The sequence below is a fragment of the Gorilla gorilla genome, chromosome 3, assembly GCF_029281585.2.
Source record: "Gorilla gorilla gorilla isolate KB3781 chromosome 3, NHGRI_mGorGor1-v2.1_pri, whole genome shotgun sequence".
Taxonomy (NCBI): Eukaryota; Metazoa; Chordata; class Mammalia; order Primates; family Hominidae; genus Gorilla; species Gorilla gorilla.
This window is the reverse complement of record NC_073227.2, coordinates 189,656,912-189,677,816: the sequence shown is the minus strand read 5'-3', so window position 1 is coordinate 189,677,816 and position 20,905 is coordinate 189,656,912. Positions and strand designations below refer to the sequence as shown.

The 20,905-nt window shown below is 39.5% G+C and overlaps 1 protein-coding gene across 8 annotated transcripts in view; it reads right to left on the bottom strand.

The window, feature by feature from the left end:
* PALLD (palladin, cytoskeletal associated protein) overlaps positions 1 to 20,905 on the bottom strand; it is a 435,452-nt gene that overhangs the window by 200,518 nt on the left and 214,029 nt on the right. For all 8 annotated transcript variants that reach the window (XM_055385765.2, XM_063705635.1, XM_063705637.1 and 5 more), the window contains exons 9-10: positions 18,890 to 19,009; positions 16,200 to 16,542 (exon numbers count right to left, since the gene is read on the bottom strand). In XM_055385765.2, coding sequence (XP_055241740.2) covers positions 16,200 to 16,542; positions 18,890 to 19,009 — 463 coding nt within the window. The remainder of the gene's footprint in view (positions 1 to 16,199; positions 16,543 to 18,889; positions 19,010 to 20,905) is intronic.

Here is a 20,905-nt window from a genome sequence, read left to right as displayed (position 1 = left end):
AATAGCCAAAGCAATCCCAAACAAAAAGAACAAAGTTGGAGGTATCACATTACTTTACTTCAAGCTATACTATTAGGCTACAGTAACCAAAACAGCATGGTACTGGTACAAAAACAAATACATAAACCAATGGAACACAATAGAAAGCTCAGAAATAAAGCCACAAACAACCATTTGATCTTTGACAAGGCTGACAAAAACAAGCAATGGGGGAAAGGACTCCCTATTCAATAAATGGTGCTGGGATAGCTGGCTAGCCTTATGCAAAAGAATAAAACTAGACCCTTACCTTTCACCATATACAAAAATTAGCTCAAGATAGATTAAAGATTTAAATATAAGACCTCAAACTATAACAATCCTAGAAGAAAACCTAGGAAATAACCTTCTTGACCTCAGCTTTGACAAATAATTTTTGGTGAAGTTTCCAAAAGCAATTGCAACAAAACTAAAAATTGACAAGTGAGATCTAATTAAACTAAAGAACTTCTGTACAGCAAAAGAAACTATCAACAGTGTAAACAGACAACCTACAGAATGGGAGAAAATATTAGCAAACTATGTACCAAACAAAGGTCTCATGTCCAGAACCTATAAGGAACTTAAATCAACAGATAAAAAAGAATCCCATTTAAAAAATGAGCAAAGGACATGAACAGACACTTCTCCAAAGAAAACATACAAGCAGCCAACAAACATATGAAAAAATGCTCATCACTAATCACCAGAGAAATGCAAATAAAAACCATGATGAGATACCATGTCACATCAGCTACTATTAAAAAGTCAAAAAACAACAGATGCTGGTCAGGCTATGGAAAAAAGGGAATGCTTACATACTGTTGGTGGGAATGTAAATTAGTTCAGCCCCTGTGAAAAGCAGCTTGGAGATTTCTCAAAGAACTTAAAATAGAGCTACCATTCAACCCAGCAATCCCACTACTGGTTATATACCCAAAGGAAAATAGATCATTATACCAAGAAGACACATGCACTAGTATGTTCACTGTAGCACTATTCATAGTAGCAAAGACATAGAGTCAACCTAGGTGCCCATCAGTGGTCAACTGGATAAAGACAATGTGGTACATATACATCATGTAATACTATGCAGCCATATAAAAGAATGAAATCATGTACTTTGCAGTAATGTGGATGGAGCTGGAGGCCATAATCCTAAGCAAATTAATGCAGGGATGGAAAACCAAATACTGCATGTTCTCACAAGTGAGAGCTAAACATTGAGCACACATGGACATAAACGTAGAAATGACAGACACTGCTGACTACCAGAAGGAGAAGAAAGGGAGGAGGCTGTGGGTTGAAAAACTACCTATTGGACACTACATTCACTACATGGGTATAATATACCCATGTAACAAACCTGCACATGTATCCCCTATATCTAAAATAAAAGTTGATTTTTTTTTTTTTTTTAAAGGGACAGCATCTCAACTGCCTGAAGGATGAACTCTATCTGACCTCTCAAAGTGTCTGCTGAACCCTGGGCTGAGTGTGGTGGCTCATGCCTATAATCTCAACACTTTGGAAGGCTAAGGCTAGAGGATCGCTTGAAGCCAGGAGTTTGAAACCAGCCTGGGCAACAAAGCAAGACCCTGTCTCTACAAAAAAGAAAAAAATTAGCCAGGCATGGACAACAGAGTGAGACCTTGTCTCAGAGAAGAAAAAAATTAAAAATGTCTACTGAACACAAGGTGTACAACACCTTAAAGAAGAGAGCATGAATGATCCTGGGTACCTGGAGTAATAAAAATAAAGTGAACACTTCATAAAAAAGAAAAGCAAGATGCATTATTGTAATGCAAAATAAGAAAAATACAAGTTTCTCTCTAGTTGATACCTTGATGAAAATGGGGTCCTCAGCGTAAATCAACTTTTCAAGTTACAGGACCTTCAGGATTCATCTAATTCCTTTTAGAAACTTCTGACAGTTTTTAGTAAAAATAAAAAATTCCTAACATTTCTCTCCAGTAAGGCAGCTGTTCAGTATCAGGAAGTCTTAATTATGATAATAACCACATATATTTCTGCTTTTCAAAGATAGAATAATTACAACAAACATGAAGTGAAACTCTTGCTGTTGTTCTAGAATGCTTCATCATGAGTAATCCTATCTGTGTAAAATTGTTTCGTGATAGAATAAAAATACACATGAATATTTCACATTTGAGTTAGAGGATGCCCTTTGAAGAAAGCAGTGGCTATGAGGGAAGGGAAGGCACATAAAAACAGTCACCTGGAGCAAGAATTTGCCCCTGCAACTAGCACTGTTTGGAAGACTAAGCTACTCGTTTTAGAGTTTTAGTTTTTTCTAAAACTTTATTTTAGAAATTAAAGAGAACAGGCTGGGTGTGGTGGCTCACGCCTGTAATCCCAGCACTTTGGGAGGCCAAGGCGGGCGGATCATGAGGTCAGGAGATCGAGACCATCCTGGCCAACATGGTGAAACCCCGTCTGTACTAAAAATACAAAAAATTAGCCGGGCGTGGTGGCAGGTGCCTGTAGTCCCAGCTACTCGGGAGGCTGAGGCAGAAGAATGGCGTGAACCTGGGAGGCGGAGCTTGCAGTGAGCAGAGATCGCACCACTGCACTCCAGCCTGGGCAACAGAGCAAGACTCCATCTCAAAAAAAAAAAAAAAAAAAAAGAAATTAAAGAGAACAAAATATATTGTTCTTTTTCACTGCATTGTACTCAAGCCACCTTTTATGGCTTTTAGGGTTTTTTTGTTTCAAACATTGAGCATAATGATACATCACCGAAACCAGATGGTATATGAACTATTTTAACAAAGAAACAAGGAAAAGAAAATATTTGTGGTCTTTCCAGAAATCTTTTACAACTTACTCATTTAATGGCAAATACTAGGAAAGCAGAAGTTTGAAATTGTAGCTGAGGCATATAATTACCCATTTTTGACCTATTTATAAACTTCTCTGAGCAAAAAGAATAGTCGATGGCTACACCTACTCTTTTCCATTGCTGACATATAAAGTGAAGTGAAAATATTTGGCTAGGCATTCAACTGTTAGTCATTCAATTGTTTCACTAGCTTCACATCCAGAGGCTTACAGCTGGAGTCCCTCAAATGCTACCTATTGTGGATACATACATCATTACATTTAAATAACAAAACAGACCTAAAGAACATCGTGAAATGGAGCAGAGCATAGAGCAGACATTCCCAGGGCTTCAGAGTTGAGATGGTGTACAGTAGTGAGCTCTAGGAAAACACAGTGGGAATGTAGATACAGAAATTAAGTAAATGTACATATTTATGAAGGCCTTTCCTCTCAGCACCATAAAAAACCCTTGCAGTGAGTGTGCATCCTCATGACAGCCTTGGGCAAGAGGAGCCAGTATCATCCTACCAGGAAACCTTCACATACAGAGGTTAGAAGGCATGAACCTGGTATGCTCCTAGAGCAAAATCTGAGGTTCTGATCGTAATTACGGTTTCTCTTTGAATAATGAAGCAAAGATGTGTGTTCAAATTGACGTGTGATTTATCCAGCCAACTTATTTTAGAAAAATCTACATTTGACAGAATCAATTTAACATGTTCATCATTGTTAAAATCAAATTACGTACTATCTAATTCCTTGTCACATATGGAAAAGGTTTTTTAAAAACCACATTGACTCCACTGTCATCCACAAGGTTTGTGTAATCATCACTTTAGTCAGGTAAGGAAACAGTCACTCTCAGATTTGTTGAGAAAATGAACTCTCTGGTTTTATACTTGTAATAGAAACCAATTAAAATAAACCTCCCTGTAACTAATGTTCTCACTATTAGGTAATGTATTAGTATGAATGAAAAACTCACACATTTGCAGAAAAAATAAATCAATGGTAAAAAAATTGGCAACCTAATGTATTTCAGCCTGTAGTAGACAAAAATAAATTCTCTAGTAGTAAAAGTTGTAAACATAAAATGAAATTAAGCAAATATGAATTAGAGAGTCATTAGTTGAGAACAATCATTTTAAAATACACAAATGAGGAATTGGGCTTGTTCAATAAAAACCCAACTCAGCACGAGGTCAAGAGATCAGGACCATCCCGGTCAACGTGGTGAAACCCCGTCTCTACTAGAAATACAAAAAAATTAGCTGGGCACGGTGGCATGTGCCTGTAATCCCAGCTATTCGGGAGGCTGAGGCAGGAGAATTGCTTGAACCTGGTAGGCAGAGGTTGCAGTGAGCTGACATCACGCCACTGCACTCCAGCCTGGCAACAGAGTGAGACTCCACCAGAAAAAAAAAAAGCCCAACTCAAAGTCGTACTTAGAGGTTAGTAACCACAAAATGGATCACGGTGCTACCATGTAACTAAAATAAATAGGAGGCTAAAAAATAAGTAGTAATTATATTGGAAATGGCTCTATTTGCTTCCAACTGCAAGTAATCTTAGTCACTCTTCATGAAATAGCAGCAAGTGATCCTCAGGACAATGCTTTTGCTCCCCAGCATCAGATGGTATAGAGTAGTGCGCTCTAACACAACAGTGGGAATGCCGACACAGAATTTCTGTATCTGCCCTAGCATCCAGAGGTTCGTAGTGCAAAACTCTGCACTATAGCTTTCTTCCTCCTCATCTTCCTTCTCCAATTCTCCCTTGAATCCCTTTTCTAGATCTCTTCTATTGCCTATGGGATTCCTTGGCTGTTCCTAACCAAACTCTGCTTCCTCAAACCTTTTCCTTGGAAATGCTTTGTCTTAACTGAAGTCTGGCTGTCCCTGATGATGTCTCCAGCCTCCTCAGTATCCTTCTGAGCAAGGAGGGTTCTGCAGGGTCCTTGTTTCCCAAGGCAACTCTCAGAAGAGTTTTGCCATCACTACGAAATATCTGTTCCTCTTTTGAAGTCGGTGCACTCCACCTACAGTCATTCTGTCTTCCCTGCTTGTCACCAACAACCTTGGTCATTTCCTCACTTTTCTCAGTGACTTTACTATTTAGCATTTGGTTTTCTGCCATCACTGTTGGCCACCATCCACGTTAATGTTCCTTCTAACATCCTGGCTTCATGGTTCCCTGACCACTTCCTCTGCTCCTGCGACCTTAACTTCCACTTAAACTATCCACTCGAACAGATGCATCTACATTCTTTCATCACTTGGAAAGAGTTTAAGATTTTTAAACTTTCAGAATCCTCTCTTTGATCACAACCACTGCTCCCTCTCCATATTTTCTCATCTGACACTCCCCATTTTCATTCTTGGTATATCTTCCATTTTCTTGATTCCTTTCTCTTTTCCCCTCAAGCCTTAATCTTGTTGAATCTGTTTCCTTTTCTGAACCTACACACGGCTTGGCTGATAATCTCAGTAATGTTTCTCAAGGATCATCTAATTAAATACCATAACATCCCACTGTGCCAGTACTGCCAAAGACATATGTCCTGTTTCTACCTTCACAGTGCTCATTATTGCTGAAATAAAGTCATGAAACCATGCTCACTGAATTGAATGTGGGTTTACACTCTTGAAATTCAAATGGGTTCTCTTGATTGCCAGGAAATATACACATTCCTTTTTTGGTATTCTTTCTCTCTCTTAGTTCTCCACACTTTTCGTGCTTTGTAATATTACCCACAGTTACCACAACTGTCTTTCCTCTTTCAGCAGATGCCTTCATCGCATACTTTCCTGACATTATTGTTATTTGAATTGGAATCTTAGTCTTGCCTTCATTGCATCTTTTCTCCTTCACCATTGTCTCTGAGGGTAAAGTTTTCATCCTACTTTCCATGGAAGGCCTGGTATGGATTATACTGTAAATGTTGGTCTTTAAAGTATTTGGTTTACTTTTAACTTTAAAATTGGCCAGGTGTGGTGGCTCACATCTCGTAATCTCAACACTTTGAGAGGCCAAGGCAGGCAGATTGCTTGAGACCTGGCTGGGCAACAATGGCAAAACTCCATCTCTACAAAAAATAAAAAAAATAGCTGGGTGTGGTGTTGTGCACTTGTAGTCCCAGCTACTTGGGAGGCTGAGGCAGGAGGATCACCTGAGCCCAGGGAGGTCAAGGTTGCAATGAGCTGTGACAGACCACTGCACTCCAGCCTGGGTGGCAGAGTGAGACCCTGTCTTGAAAATACATACATACATATATACATAAATAGCTTATTCATATCATATTCATTTAAACACCTGAGATGTACAATTAAAGGGATAAGAGTTTTGTTTGGTGGGGGCAGGTGTTGTTGGAAAACAGTGTTTGTGGAGGAGTAAAGTTATTTTGGAATATAGGACATTTTCTGGGGAAGGATTCCTAGGAAGAGTTCTAAAAATCCAGATGGAATCCTGAAGGTCATTGGTTTCTAGAAGGAGATCCCACCGGGGAGGTGAGAACATTCAGTGCCAGAGCATTCCACTTCTGAAGGTGCTCAAAATTAAGCTTACTTAGCAAGCAACTATTATTTAACAAGAAGCATCCATGATGAACAGTCAAATGAACTGAAGTTTAATGGAAGAAGGAGGACGGAAGAGAAAGGATCAAAAGTACCTATTTATTTTAAAATAATACTTTGTAATTATAAAAGCATTATTTCAAAAAGTTGGAAAATCAGGAATAGTTAATGAGAAGATATAATCTGCCCAAATTTCCAGCACTCAAAGAACCACTGGTTACATTTTGGTGTATTTTCTTCTAATATATAATATACATTTTAGTTGGTTAAAGTGTATTTTTTTTATTTTTTCATAAAATTGACATTAAGTTACATATATCATTTTGTCTATTTTCACTTAACACTATATTGTTCATATTTTCCATCAAATTCATAGCTTTATCTATGAGCATATTGTTCATATGTGGCTCCATCTTATCTCTGAGCTTAGCCACTCCCCCTTTTAAAATAAAAGGTCTCTACCCAGTAGGGATGACTATTTTCACCTTACTTTGTAACTACTAAAAGAGCTCTCCTACACACTTAGGTAAAATGAAGATATGTTGAAGAAATATTGTTATCATCATGTATTCCTTCATGTAAAACACCTAATATTTGAAATGGACATATGGTATTTCTTATGGATGATTGAGTACCACTTCAAACACAGATAGGGTATCTGCAAGTATTTCCAATTATATTTCAGACATCAAATAAAACTCCTAATCGTAAAAATAGGACTCAGCTTTCTTCTGGAAATGTAATTAAACATTACGTTCACCAAGAGACTGGCACAGCAAAGCACAATTAGCCTAATATCTAAGAACGTGGCACTGTGTCAGAGCCAGTATTTACATTAAAAAATCATGAGGATGAATGCACCTAAATGTTATTACTTAGTTAAAGAAGTTTTATACTTCAGGAAGCTCCTTGATTTGACTTCTCATTTTCAGGGAAGGGTTGTTTGCAAAGTGATCCAAGACCAACACTGCTAATGCAAATACCTTCACATGAATGAGTTTATAGGATATGCCTTTCTCTTAAGACAAGATTTATGGAACAATCGGGTATCTAAGACTGGGAGTGAGAGAAAGGAGGAAGAGAAATGCAAATGCAAAGTCATCATCACATTGTATTTATGAAGAGTTCATACCCGCGTAGCCACGTACTGCAGAATTAGGACCCGTGACTACTCCTACATTCCTTATCAACCTCCACTGTGTTTGGTGACTCAGAGTGTGTGTATAATTTTATAACAACAAACTGAAAAAAACGGTTTTCTGCTCTATCTTCCCTAATATTTTGAAGACCCCTCTGGTCCATACTTTATACTTTTGCCATTACTAAATTGCTTTGTTATTTGACTAGCCTTTGAGGATAATGAAAATCACTTAACCAGAAACAGAAGCTGGTGCATATTAAATCTTCAGAATCAAAAACTGAATGATGTATCTTTCAAACATTAAAGTGGGAAGAGAAGGCATTTGGATTGCACTGAATCTAATTTAGGGATTGGCCATTCTTCTACAAAATTTGTATGATGCTGAAAGATGTGCAGCATTTTGTGTATATGTGTATGCATCTGCACGTTCTTGCCAAAATCATCGCAGAGATAACCAGGTTATAGATTATTCAAAGGTACTGCCCTTGTCTCTTTCATCTTTGTGTTTTCAGCACCCCACATTACCCAACATTTTGCAGATGTTCAACTAACAGTGAGGAGATGAACGGTGTTCTACTATTCAGAACAGCACAGACAGGGAATCAACCTAATGCCCACCAATGGTAGACTGGATAAAGAAAATGTGGTACATATACACAATGGAATACTATGCAGCCATATTAAGGAATAAGATCATGTCTTTCCCAGCAACATGGACAAAGTTGGAGGCCATGATCCTAAGCAAACTAACACAGGAACAGAAAAACAAATACCACATATTCTTACTCAGAAGTGACAGCTTAACAACAAGAACACATGGAAACTAGGAGGGGAACAACAGACACCAAGGCCTGCTTGAGGGTGGAGAGCGGGAGGAGGGAGAGGATCAGAAAAATTATCTATTGGGTACTATGCTTATTACCCAGGTGACAAAATTATCTGTACACCAAACCCCTGTGACAGGCAAATATATAACTAATGTACACATGTATCCCTGAACCTAAAATACAAGTAAGAAGAACTTTTTAAAATAATACTTTTGGCTGGGCATGGTGGCTCACACCTGTAATCCTAGCACTTGAGGAGGCCGAGGCGGGCAGATCACCTGAGGTGAGGAGTTCAAGACCAGCCTGGCCAACATGGTGAAACCTCGTCTCTACTAAAAGTACAAGAAAATTAGCCAGGCAAGGTGGCGGGTGCCTGTAATTCCAGCTACTTGGGAGGCTGAGGCAGGAGAATCACTTGAACCCAGGAGGCGGAGGTTGCAGTGAGCCGAGATTGTGCCATTGCACTCCAGCCTGGGTGACAGACCGAGAATTTTTCTCAAAAAAAAAAAGGAAGATTACTTTTGATAATTACTTAGGTCATTGAAACTTAGACTGGTGGCTGGGAGCAGTGGCTCACACCTGTAATCCCAGCACTTTGGGAGGACAAGACGGGTGGGTCATGAGGTCGGGAGTTTGAGACCAGCCTGACCAACATGGTGAAACCCTGTCTCTACTAAAAATACAAAAATTAGCCAGGTGTTGTGGTACACGTCCATAATTCCAGCTACTCAGGAGGCTGAGGCAGGAGAATTACTTGAACCCAGGAGGCGGAGGTTGCAGAGAACTGAGGTCATGCCACTGCACTCCAGCCTGGGCAACAGAGCGAGACTCCGTCTCAAAAAAAAAAAAAATTAGATTGGCAACAATAGAGAAAGGAAGTATCAATCATTTCTACAATAAATATATACAATCACTTAAAAATAAGACTTTTTAATTACTTACATGAAACATCTCTAAAATCTACTGCTAAATAGAAAAGGCAAGGTGCAGAAGAGTATATGTGGTGGGTAGGCACTTGTCTAAAAATAAAAGAAAAAATACACATTTTATATATACATATATATTTGCTTGATAGGCATGTAAACAATCTCTGGCAGGATACACAAGACAGTGACAACTGGTTACTGAGTCCGAGAGGCAGACTTTTCAGTGCATATATTTCTTTATACTTTTAACTGTGTGATTGTATTTCCTAGAAAAAAATTTAAGTTGAAAAGAAATGAAAGTAATGGCTAGCTAACTGAACATACATGAAATTCCATGGAAATTACGGATGATTTAAGTCTACAGGTTGCAGACATGTAAAAAATTAGAAATATTGGTTAAGAAAAAAAAGTGTGCTAGATTTTAAAATACATTTATGTACATTCAATGATTACATTTCCTTGACCCTTTGTTAGTTATTTTGCCCCAACTTGTTTTTGCTTACCTTGTCTTTGTCCTTTTTGTTTTTATTTTGCTTTGCTTTTCAATCAACCAGGTAAGGTTTATACAAGAATAGAACCTAAGAAACCATTTGTATACTAATGTCAAACAGTAATATAGTGAGATCTTGAACCCTAACTAGTAGAGGTTGAAGGACGGGATAATGTTCAACTTTGTAAGTTCCATTGCCAAAGCCACACGTTGGAGTTGAAGCTGCAGTCCAACATAAACAGGACAGGAAGGGAGTAGCACAGAAGCTCTTGGCCCTTCACCACAAGTCTGGCATCTGATGGGGTGTTAACATGTCAAGTACACACACCTTGAAATAGCAGTGTGATTGCACTGTGGCCAACTGACATTGCAAGTATGTACTAGAGAGTGAAAATGTCCTCCTAGTCCTTCCGAATGTCTCATTTTTCATAATGTTTTAAATTAAGATGCTAATCAAATGAGAACACAGAAGAAATGAGGAAGGAGTTGAAAGCGCTCCCAAATTAAGTAACTTGGACAAACTTTTCTAATGTAATTCTATCCCATGAGATTCTTATTTAATTCTTCATACTCATTTGGTTTACAAGATAAATGATGTCAGCTGGAAAAGTACTGTAATGTGGGAAAACTCTGGAGTTGATGGGGTTTGAAAATAGAAGTCCTATGGTATATCTAGGTGAAAGGCAGATCAGCTGGGCATGGTGGCTCACACCTGATATCCCAGCACTTTGGGAGGCCAAGGTGGGTGCATCACCTGAGGTCCAGGAGTTCGAGACCAGCCTGGTCAATATGGTGAAATCCTGTCTCTACTAAAAATACAAAAATTAGCCAGGCGTGGTGGCACGTGCCTGTAATCCCAGCTACTCGGGAGGCTGAGGCAGGAGAATGACTTGCACCCAGGATGTGAAGGTTGCAGTGAGCCAAGATCATGTACGTCATTCCTCCATTGCTCTCCAGCCTAGGTGACAAAGCAAAACTTCATCTCAAAAAAAAAAAAAAAAAAAAAAAAAAGAACGTTAGGCAGATCAAATGGGGGTTGCTCTAAAGGTGGGAGATCTTTCTTTTCCTCTTTTTTGTTCTGCTTTTGCTTCATTCATTCAAAAAATATCGTTGAGCATCTACTATTTGTCAGGCCCTGTTCTAGGGTCCTAGTGAAAGAGCAATGAAATAAGACAGGGTTCCCATTCTCAGGAAGCTACATAATAATATTGGAGGCAGGGAGCAATTAAAAAAAACAAAAAGCAAGTAACTGTCGGAAATAATTATGTGGTATGCGATAATTAATGAGGATGAGTTATTGGAACATGGCTGGGTGGCTGCTTTAGACTGGGTGGTCAGGGAAGTGGTGACATTAAGCTGAGATTTGAAAGACAAGTAAGAGCCAGCCATAAGAAGCAGAACATTCTGGGGAGTGGAACATTCCAGGCAAGGGAACAACTTGTACTTCAATTTGTGTCTAGGAGTGTGGAGGAAACCCATCAGGAATTTCCAAATATAGAAAACCTCACTAATAAAGAGAATGATAAAGGCTGCTATTTCCTTCTCTTCTATCTCTCAAATACATCATGTCATGAAATGATATTTTCCTGATTTTCTGCAGTGCTTATTATTGCTTATTAAGATGTACTTCACTTTGTTAGCCTAGAACTGGACCGAGGTGATGCTAACAATCCCTAACAGCTCAATATGAATGATTTTATAGGCTATGTCTTTCTCTGGAGACAGGACTTGCAGAACAATAGGGTATCAAAGTGTGGTAGTGAGAGAAAGGAAGAGAAAAGCAAAGGTTGTAAAATGCAGTAATTTTGAAAAGGTTGATTCAGCCTGAAATCGTATTACTCTTTTAAGATAGAAAATCATAATACTGTTTCTTCTTTAGAGACTGGGGTAAGAGCAAGTAGTAAGAGTAGGAGCAAGAGGAGCTGTTGATTTAGCATGTGAACACTTAACAATCATTTCATTATTATTTTCCCAGGCAAAAGGACACAGACTTTCATGGCAATGCACATATTTTTGGCACTAGAGTAACAAATAAGCATCATTTTATCTGCTGATCTGTCCCAGGGTAAGAACTTGCCCATCGCATCACCCTTCAGTAATCTCCCTTTGGAGTTCTCATTTTGCTCGTCTACAGGCTTAGAGTCCTACCTTTCTCCCACAAGACAAAGGAAGAAGATAAAAAAGGAAGTAACAAAGGGGATTTGAAAATAGCATATTGTTATTTATATATTGTTGGATCTGCTGTAGGAGGTGAGCTCAGTGGAAAAACATGACCATGCCTTTCCATATGCTTGGCAAATCGCCTACCACATTTTGCCATTCACAGGTTTCCCTTCAGAGCTTATTCCTAGGGGGATTCCAGGCATGTCTATGGTTTTGACTTTTTTTTTTTTTTTTGAGATGGAGTGTCGCTCTGTCACCCAGGGTGGAGGGCAGTGGCGCTATCTCGGCTCACTGCAGGCTCCGCCCTCCGGGTTCACGCCATTCTCCTGCCTCAGCCTCCCGAGTAGCTGGGACTACAGGCGCCCGCCACCACGCCCGGCTAATTTTTTGTATCTTTAGAAGAGATGGGGTTTCACTGTGTTAGCCAGGATGGTCTCGATCTCCTGACCTCGTGATCCACCCGCCTTGGCCTTCCAAAGTGCTGGGATTACAGGGGTGAGCCACCGCACCCTGCCTGAAGGACCGTTTTTTTCGTAGGAATAAAGAGAAGCAGAGATTTTTCACAGTGAGCCCTACCTTTATTTTGATCTTCAAGTATCATTTGTAATGAGAGGGCAGCAAGGAACCAAAGAAAAGAATAGTGTATAAGTTAGGTTTACGCTCATTCCCTCCTTTTTTCTCCTGTTAAGATTATGACTTAAGCATTGTGTTGCTTCTTTCATGCTGTGATTGAAGATTATGAGTGTCAGCCACTGAGTTGCAGAAATAATGCTATTAATTTTTTCTTGTGCAGCATTTAAGCACACTTCGCAGTCCCACAGCGGGTGGTAAGACGTTGCACAAATCCTGTGTGCGGGACATCTGGGACTCACCAAATGGCCTACATTTAATTATCTTCTGCTTACACTTGAGGGAGAGTGTTAGAAACAAAGGGAGATGTAGGAGCTGAAGTGGATGCGTCCACGATACTAAGCCAGGAACCCCCACTTTATGAGAGGTACCACAGACTGGGCCAGGAACCCTCACTTTATGAGCGGTACCACAGACTGAGCCAGGAACCCCTACTTTATGAGCGGTACCATGGACTCGGCTGGAGGTCTGGGATGGCTGTGAGTCTATAGGTGACGACTTCTGTTGGACAGTACAGGGTGGGGGCTGGGCCTAGTTAGAGAAAAGAGTTCATGGCCCTTCCAGGTTTTTGTTTCATTCTTGAATTTTTTTTTTCTTTTCCCGCAATCAGTATTGGAGCTATTCAAGAGAGAAAAAAAATGCAGTTTTCCTCTTTTTTTTTGAAAATGATCTTCTTTCCCCCAGACATCTGACACATCAGACACCATTTTCAGATTAATTCATTGTGAGAGTAAATATTTTAGTTCTTATTACTTGCGCCCTCCGAATTGTTTCCTATTAGTTTGTTTACAAATGATGAAGATGCACAAACTGCCATAACGCCACCAAATATAAGCCTTTCCTTTTGTGAAAGAAAATCAAATCATAAACTGATGAAAAGAAGATTTGAGCAAACCATAGTTTTTCATTGCTGACCATACGAGGCAAATAAAATCTCATATTTTCCCACAATGTATGAAAAGAAAAAAATTGAATGTGTAAGAATTTCACTTGGCAGTTACCTATAGTCATTCATTATCAATAACTCAGATGCTGTTCTACATTATTTGTAGATGTCATTCAATAGTATTTCTCTATCAATAATACAACTTTGAGAACACTGAACAAAACATTTTTTAGAAAAGGTTGTGATAATACAGAATATCACACCTTTGAGAGGGGTGGAAATAGGGAAGCAAAGAGTACTTTGAAAACTGAACAAACACTGAAAGAAAACTTTGAAAACACTGCAAAAAACTTTTTTAGAAAAGGCTCTGATAATACACCATACCACAACTTTCAGAGGGCTTGGTTGGAAGAAGGGAAGCAGAGAGTATAAACTTTAATAGCCTCTGTGTTGTTTGAATTGTCACATCAAGCATCCACTGATTTTGTAATAAAACAAAATCCAATACCATATTCTAAATCATAAGAAAATTTAAAAATATATATTTAAAAAGTATCATCACATATTATTTTCTACCTAGTTAAATGGCAGGTAAATATGCAACACGAAAAAACAAAAATCAAGTGATGCCCTAAGAATATGTTTAAACATATGAAGATTTGGAAAAAAAAAAAAAAAAAAATGGGAAAACCTAGTACAAGTAAATGTTGTTTCTAAGCTGTTGGGTTTTGTGGTTAGGTGTTCTGCTTTTTCCCTTAAATTTCCTCATGAAGGGAGAGTAACCTATTTATTTGGGCCTCATACATTTAAGTCCATTTTTTCTGCATCTTATTTTATATTTTATCTTATATTTATATTTATATATTTATATTTATATATATTTATATTTTAACTCACTCACAGGCAAATCCTGATGTTCTTTAAACTTGTGCTTAAGCTGTCATCCTCTTAATGAACATGAAGTTGTTTTGTCTGCATTCTGTAGATATTACCCCCTTGCCATATACATTAACCTGGCTGCAAAGCAGAGCTAAAAGCTGCAGAGCTGTTGAAACTCCTGAGATAAGACGGGCTGTAGATGCCTCTTAACAGCTCCTCGTATTTGCTCTCCTGTGATTTACATCCAATTTATGATACCCATTAGAGTAGATAGACTTTACTTAATCAAGACCACAGTCAAGTCCTAGTCATTCAACACATTTGCCCTTTCTCTCCCTGGAGAGCAGGTCCCTTGTTTCATTAAAAGCACTGCAAATATATATTCAAAATGCAAAGATGAAAGAAGTCAGCAGTGGCAATTAATTTTACGGGTTGCTGCTACAAGAGCATAAATCTCTTTTAAGGCCACCATTTTTTAGCTCATTATACCTGTTCAGCCTCTGAATGGAGATGGCGCATAGGTATTAAATGTTCACCAGCACCTTTCACACTATTGTGTACAAGCTTAGTGAGTAGCCCTACTGTCTTAAAAGAGAGCCAGAACACAATGCAAAATTAAGTAGAGGGTAGCAATATATAGATTTTTGAAACTGCAACCCAAGATTGTCCAGAAGTCTGGTTTTATAAAATTGTTTGCCCATTTCTTAACTTAAGGTATTCTTTTGACTGCTTTTGTTATTTGATTAGTCTAATGTTGTTCATGAAATCACTCAGTAAACAATAAAGTGATGTACAAAGGTAAGGTGTTATTCGAATTCAAATATCTTTTAAATTCTAACATTTCTAACAAATGAACTGATCACAGAGAGAAAAGAGTAGGCTAGTCAATGCTAGGGAAATAAAGAATAACCCCTAAAGAAGCCCTTCCTGCCCCAAATCAAAAACATCAGATATGGGTAAATAGAAGGGGCTTTCCTAGGTTCTGGCAAATACATTCTCATGGGAATGTGACTTCATAGAATACATACACATTCACTATGACTCTTACATTTCCACTGACCTCTGGCAGGGCAGTAATTCAGGGTCTGTTGTGCTATGATAGAACCCTTTTGAGCTAATTTATTTCTGCCTCTCTCTGACATTGTAATGGCTCCATTCATAACAACTCTCTGCTGTGCGGTGCCAATGGAAACAGCTCATGCAAGGTTTATCATCCTAAGAAAATAATGGACATCAACTGTGAAGATGGTATTCATGGAAATATGCAGCTCCATGGAATTCCAAGCCAAGTAGCCTGTGTTGTGAAGGGCGCTCTTCTTGCCCACAAGCCTGCTTCCCTCCAGTTTCATTGCCCTGCCAGGATCTGCACCCTGAATTTCCAGCCTCAGTTTTTAGTCTTTCCCCGCTTGTCTATATCAGATCTTCTTACTGATACTTAATACTTAAAGTAACAAATGCAAAGTACTTATACTCACTTTTTGAAATGCTTTTAATAAAGGGCTGAAAGTAGATCCCCCTTTTCCATGGCCTCCAGGGAGTGGCTACATCCTTAGCTGTATGTTGGAAGCCCACACTGGGCACAGATATTTTCACAGCCATAACCAGTTATAGCTTTCAGCAAAGGGCAGATTTCACCAAGCTTTTCATTTCCCTTCTTTATTTTTAGGTGTCTTTTATATTGTTGAACACCACTTGGCAGCAAGGTCCCATGAGTCAAGGCCAACTTGCCACATAGTTGAATACAGGCAAAAGTTTTTTTCTCACCAGACAGGAAATGTAACAGGGGTATGGAAATTATTATAAAACCATGCAGAAATACTCACAGTTTTGGTTTGGCAAGCAGAGGTGGTGGCTCCTTAGTGGGTGAAAGCAGGACAGCTGGTGTTGGAAGAGATTTATTACTGTTAGCTTTGCCGTTAATCAGTCCATTTACTCCACGGCTGGGATGGACTCCGTTCGTTTCCCTCTCAGCAGCATTGAATTGCATTTGAAGGGCTGCCCTGCTCAGGCCTAACTCAGGGTTGTTCACCTGCTGGATCTCAGATGGTTTCTTTGAAGCCAGCTCCAAGGAACTTGTCTCCAAGATTGGAGGGGGAGGTGGAAAGTGTTGGAAGTGGTCATTGTTGGATTCTCCCATTGACTCGTAACTACAGTTTTCAGTGTTGGCTAAGGAAGGGGAAAGAGAGGAAAAACATAAGAAGATGCCACTAGTTCAACAAGTGATTTCACACTGTCAGAGTCTTCTGAGAATCCCCATGTTGTGTGAAGTTGTTAAAGAAGAGGTGATTGTGCTGCTCTCATCTGATGCAGAAGCACTGCCAGCTGGAGGGCCTGGTTCTTTCAAGCTTGTTTTGAACGAGTGCTACCGTTTCATTTCCTGACTGAGCTCACATTTGGGGAACCCAGCTACCGAATCATAAAAATTTCAAACAAGAGCTAAAGATAGAACTTGGCAAAAAAAGTGACAACACAAACAGTATCAACCAACAATGCTTTGTCCTCTCACGTTTTGGTCCATGGGTCCGACTGAACATCCTAGCTGTCACTACTCAAATTGGCTCAAGCTGTAAAGGTTTTATGTGGATATTCATCTAAAGCTAGGGAAGGTAAACCTTGGAGTCCAAGTAAATTTCATAATCTCATAAAAATATTTTTTCCATATTAGATGATTGCTCCAACTATAACTCAGTACGAAAGAGATTTTTATTTGTTGCCCTCAATAGGCTGAAAGCATCTTGAGATCACGTCTTTTTTAGATTCTGCACCTTGCCCACAGCCCAGCAGAGCTCCTGGCATGCACTCAAAAATGCTTACTGAGGTAAACAAAAAGCTCAAAAACAAAATATTTGTTGATTATGTTTGACCTATAGCAGATTTACTGCAGAAACAAATGGAAAATATTACACACAAATTTTTGCCACTCAGACTTATAGAGCCCAGGGTTTTGGCCATATTGTTTAAACACTGCACTCCTGCTATGGCCATTTGATGGGACAGTGTTGAAGCCAACTCGGAATCAAAACGCTGGGGTCCTCTTTGCTCTGTAACTCCGATCCTGACACTTAGGTTTCTTTCAGCACTTACAGTAGTCATTCACAGAAACCATTTCCCACTTAAGATGACCCTCCCATTTCTTTTCTTAATTAAGATGAAAAAGCATTTACAATTGCCACTCTAAGGTCCCTAAATAAGTTTTGGTTGTGTCTCTGCTGCCACCTAGCACCAAGTTCTTGCTCTTCTGAAGGAATCCAAGTACAATTCAGTTGTTCTCTCCAAGTCCGTATCATTCAACAAATGACCCATTTATTGATTCCCTACTATGTACATTATGTGCCAGGCTTGGTCAAAAACATATTTTAAAAATATCTTTAAGATGAATGGCAGAGATGAGGCAATTAAAGTAAGCTAATGCTCATTAGTAACTAGAAAACAGACAAATAAAAAGAAAAGAAAAGAAAAGAAAAAGAAAAAAAGCTGTTTCACATTGCCTTCCCTAGTGGTAAGTTTTTGAGTTTAGAAAATATCCATATATTTTTGAAAATTGACTTCAATAATACAATACATTGCTTTCTTTTTCATATTAGTTATATACTATCATTGATATAGACTATCAATGAAATTTGAGTTTGAAGGCCTTTACAGCTTCTCTGAGTTTATCTTGTATTACATTTTATACAAGAAGGCTTATCTTGTATTACCTTTTCAGAAGTTTCAACAGTGGATCAGACAATGGCTTATTTGTACAAGTATCTCCAGATCTCATGTGTTGGCACTGCTGAGAAAGTGACTGAACCTCCGATATAGAGGTGGCTTTCCAATGTGAATATGATTCTAGGTTAGCAGGAGAATGTTAGGAAACCAGCTCCATCGTTTCCAAGACCAAGACTGCACGATTTTAAAGAAAGCCCCCTGTGTGTTCAGTTGCTACACGATCATTATCTTTTTGTTTGTCATCTCCACTTCACTCCTTCTCCTCCCCTCCCCTAAAGCCTTTGTTTCACGATGAACTTAGATTGTTAGGGTGACTCCTGGAGTGGCCAGATTCCTGAAGGCTGAGCTGAGCTCTCTTCCTGGGACAGTCCCTTTGTCCCTTCCTTCCTCCCTCCCTCCGCCCCTCCTTTCCTCCCTTCCTTCCTTCCTTCCTTCCTTCCTTGACGGAGTCTGACTCTGTCACCCAGGCTGGAGTGCAGTGGGATGATCTTGGCTCACGGCCACATCCACCTTCAGGGTTCAAGTGATTCTCCTGCCTCAGCCTCCAGAGTAGCTGGGATTACAGGCACGCACGACCACACTCAGCTAATTTTTGTATTTTTGGTAGAGACAGGGTTTCACCATGTTAGCCAGGCTGGTCTCGAACTCTTCACCTCAAGTGATCTGCCTGCCTTGGCCTCCCAAAGTGCTGGGATTACAGGTGTGAGCCACTGCACCTGGCCAGGACAGTGCCTTTCTGCTGTGGCCAACCACACTGGTGCTGGGGAACAGAACCCAGTCGTTTTTTTTATTCCTCACATACCTGAGGTGACAACCAGCTGGGCAGTGCTAGTTGCTGATCCATAATCATTTCTTGCTGAACATGTAAAGATCCCTGCATCTTCAGGGAAAGTCTCAGCGATAACTAGGGTGCAAATCTCCTCTGGAAGTGAAGAGAACAGAATCATTCATCAGAGTTGAACCATGAAGTCACTTTTAAGAAGTGAGACCCTCCACCTTTCCACAACAAACAAATTAGGTTATGATTATTACAGATTCACTTTACAAAAGTGTTTGCAATAGAATCTCTTTACATTTAATCTAGCAATTCTGCCTAGCAGAAAAAGCTTTGGAGGTAGACCCATTCTTTGTGATGTTGGACAAGAGCAGTCTCGGTGTCCTCATCTATAAAATGGAGATAATACATACCTAATGGGTTATCTGTGAAGATAAAACGAGATGTCTGCAAGTGTGCAGCTCTGTATTTTGCATGTAGGAGTTAAGCTGATTGCATGTCAGAGTTCTTTCTGTACATACAGCTACCTCTTATATCTGCTCAGCTGCAAACCAAGCAGTGGGGAAAATAAAGCTCTTCTGAAATGCTAACCACGGGGGAAAAAAGAACATGACCTGTATATGTTTGACCTGTAGACAACTATTCTGGAAGGTACTGTTAAGTGGCATGGCAGTGTTGTAGGGCATGAAAAGCCCAGACTCGAAACAGCTGCCAGGGCTTGAATGAGGGTCCTGCCACATCTTGCCTTTGTGACTTTGGTCAGTCTCCCTGAACTTCAGTGTTCTTCTCCATAAAATGGAGACAATAATAGAAGCTACCTCACAGAGTTTGTATTAGTCATGCATGACACACAAAATTAACCACCACCCGGTTATTGTGAGGGGGATGATGATGATGATGATGACGATAACAAGAGCTGACAGCTATATAACCCTTACCATACACTAGGTATTGTTACCAGCACTTAACATAGATTAAATCTAATCATCATGTCAATCTTATGAGTTATGTAAGTTTATTATTAGCCCATTTTATAGGTAGAAAATGGAAGCACAATAAGGTTAATTCACTTGCCCAAGGTCACACAGCTAATAAATACTAACATAGGGATTCAAACCAAGCTGGGGTCCAGACTCCAAACCCTAACCACCACCTACTTTTGTGATATGACATACTGTGCTTAGGACATTGCCTGGCACAGAGCAAATGCTTCATAGCCAGTGTTAGCTGTTAACATTAAAAGGAAGCTATATCTAGAGTATTAATTAGTTTTACTAGTTGAATAATTGCTTCTATTGTACCAGTAAAATAAAGATAATTATGTGGGCAAACGTTAAGAAAAGGGATATATTTCGGATTCCCACAAAGTGATTCTATTGGTTATTCACAAATTTTGGGGGTAGCATAAGACCGTGTATTGTAAATTTCTTAGTAATAATGGCTGCAATTATTCCTTCCTTTGTAGACATGCCTCTTTTTAATGTGCCTCTGCAACACCTTCCATAAAGTGGCAGAGTCTATTTCCCCATCCGTTGAACCCGGGCTGGCCCTGTGAGTTGCTTTAGCCTAGAATGTGGTGAAAGTGATGTTGTTGGCCAATTCTGAGCCAAATCCTTGAGAGGCCTGGCCTGTTTCTGCTCCATCTCTTGGAACCCTGATGAACCCTTAGGTGAACAAGGCTGTGCTAACCTGTAGGAGGAAGAGACCATATGGAGCAGACATAAGCCCTTCCAAAAGAGACCATCCTAGACTAACTGACTCGTTCCTATTCATCCTGGCAGCTGACCATGGCCGCACTGAGAGAGCCCAGCTGTGGTCAGCCCAGCCTGGCACAGATCACAAAAACCGCCCAGCTGAGGCCAAGTCAAATAGTTCACCCACAGAATTATGGTTGATGCTTTAAGCAACTAAATTTTGGGGTGCTCTACTGTATTGCAGTAGCTAACTCATAGAATTTGATAAGATAAACCTCCTTCACTAACACCCTTCTAAGAGCAAACGTTTCAGACCATCAATAACGAAAATCAGCAAATCTGTTTCAAA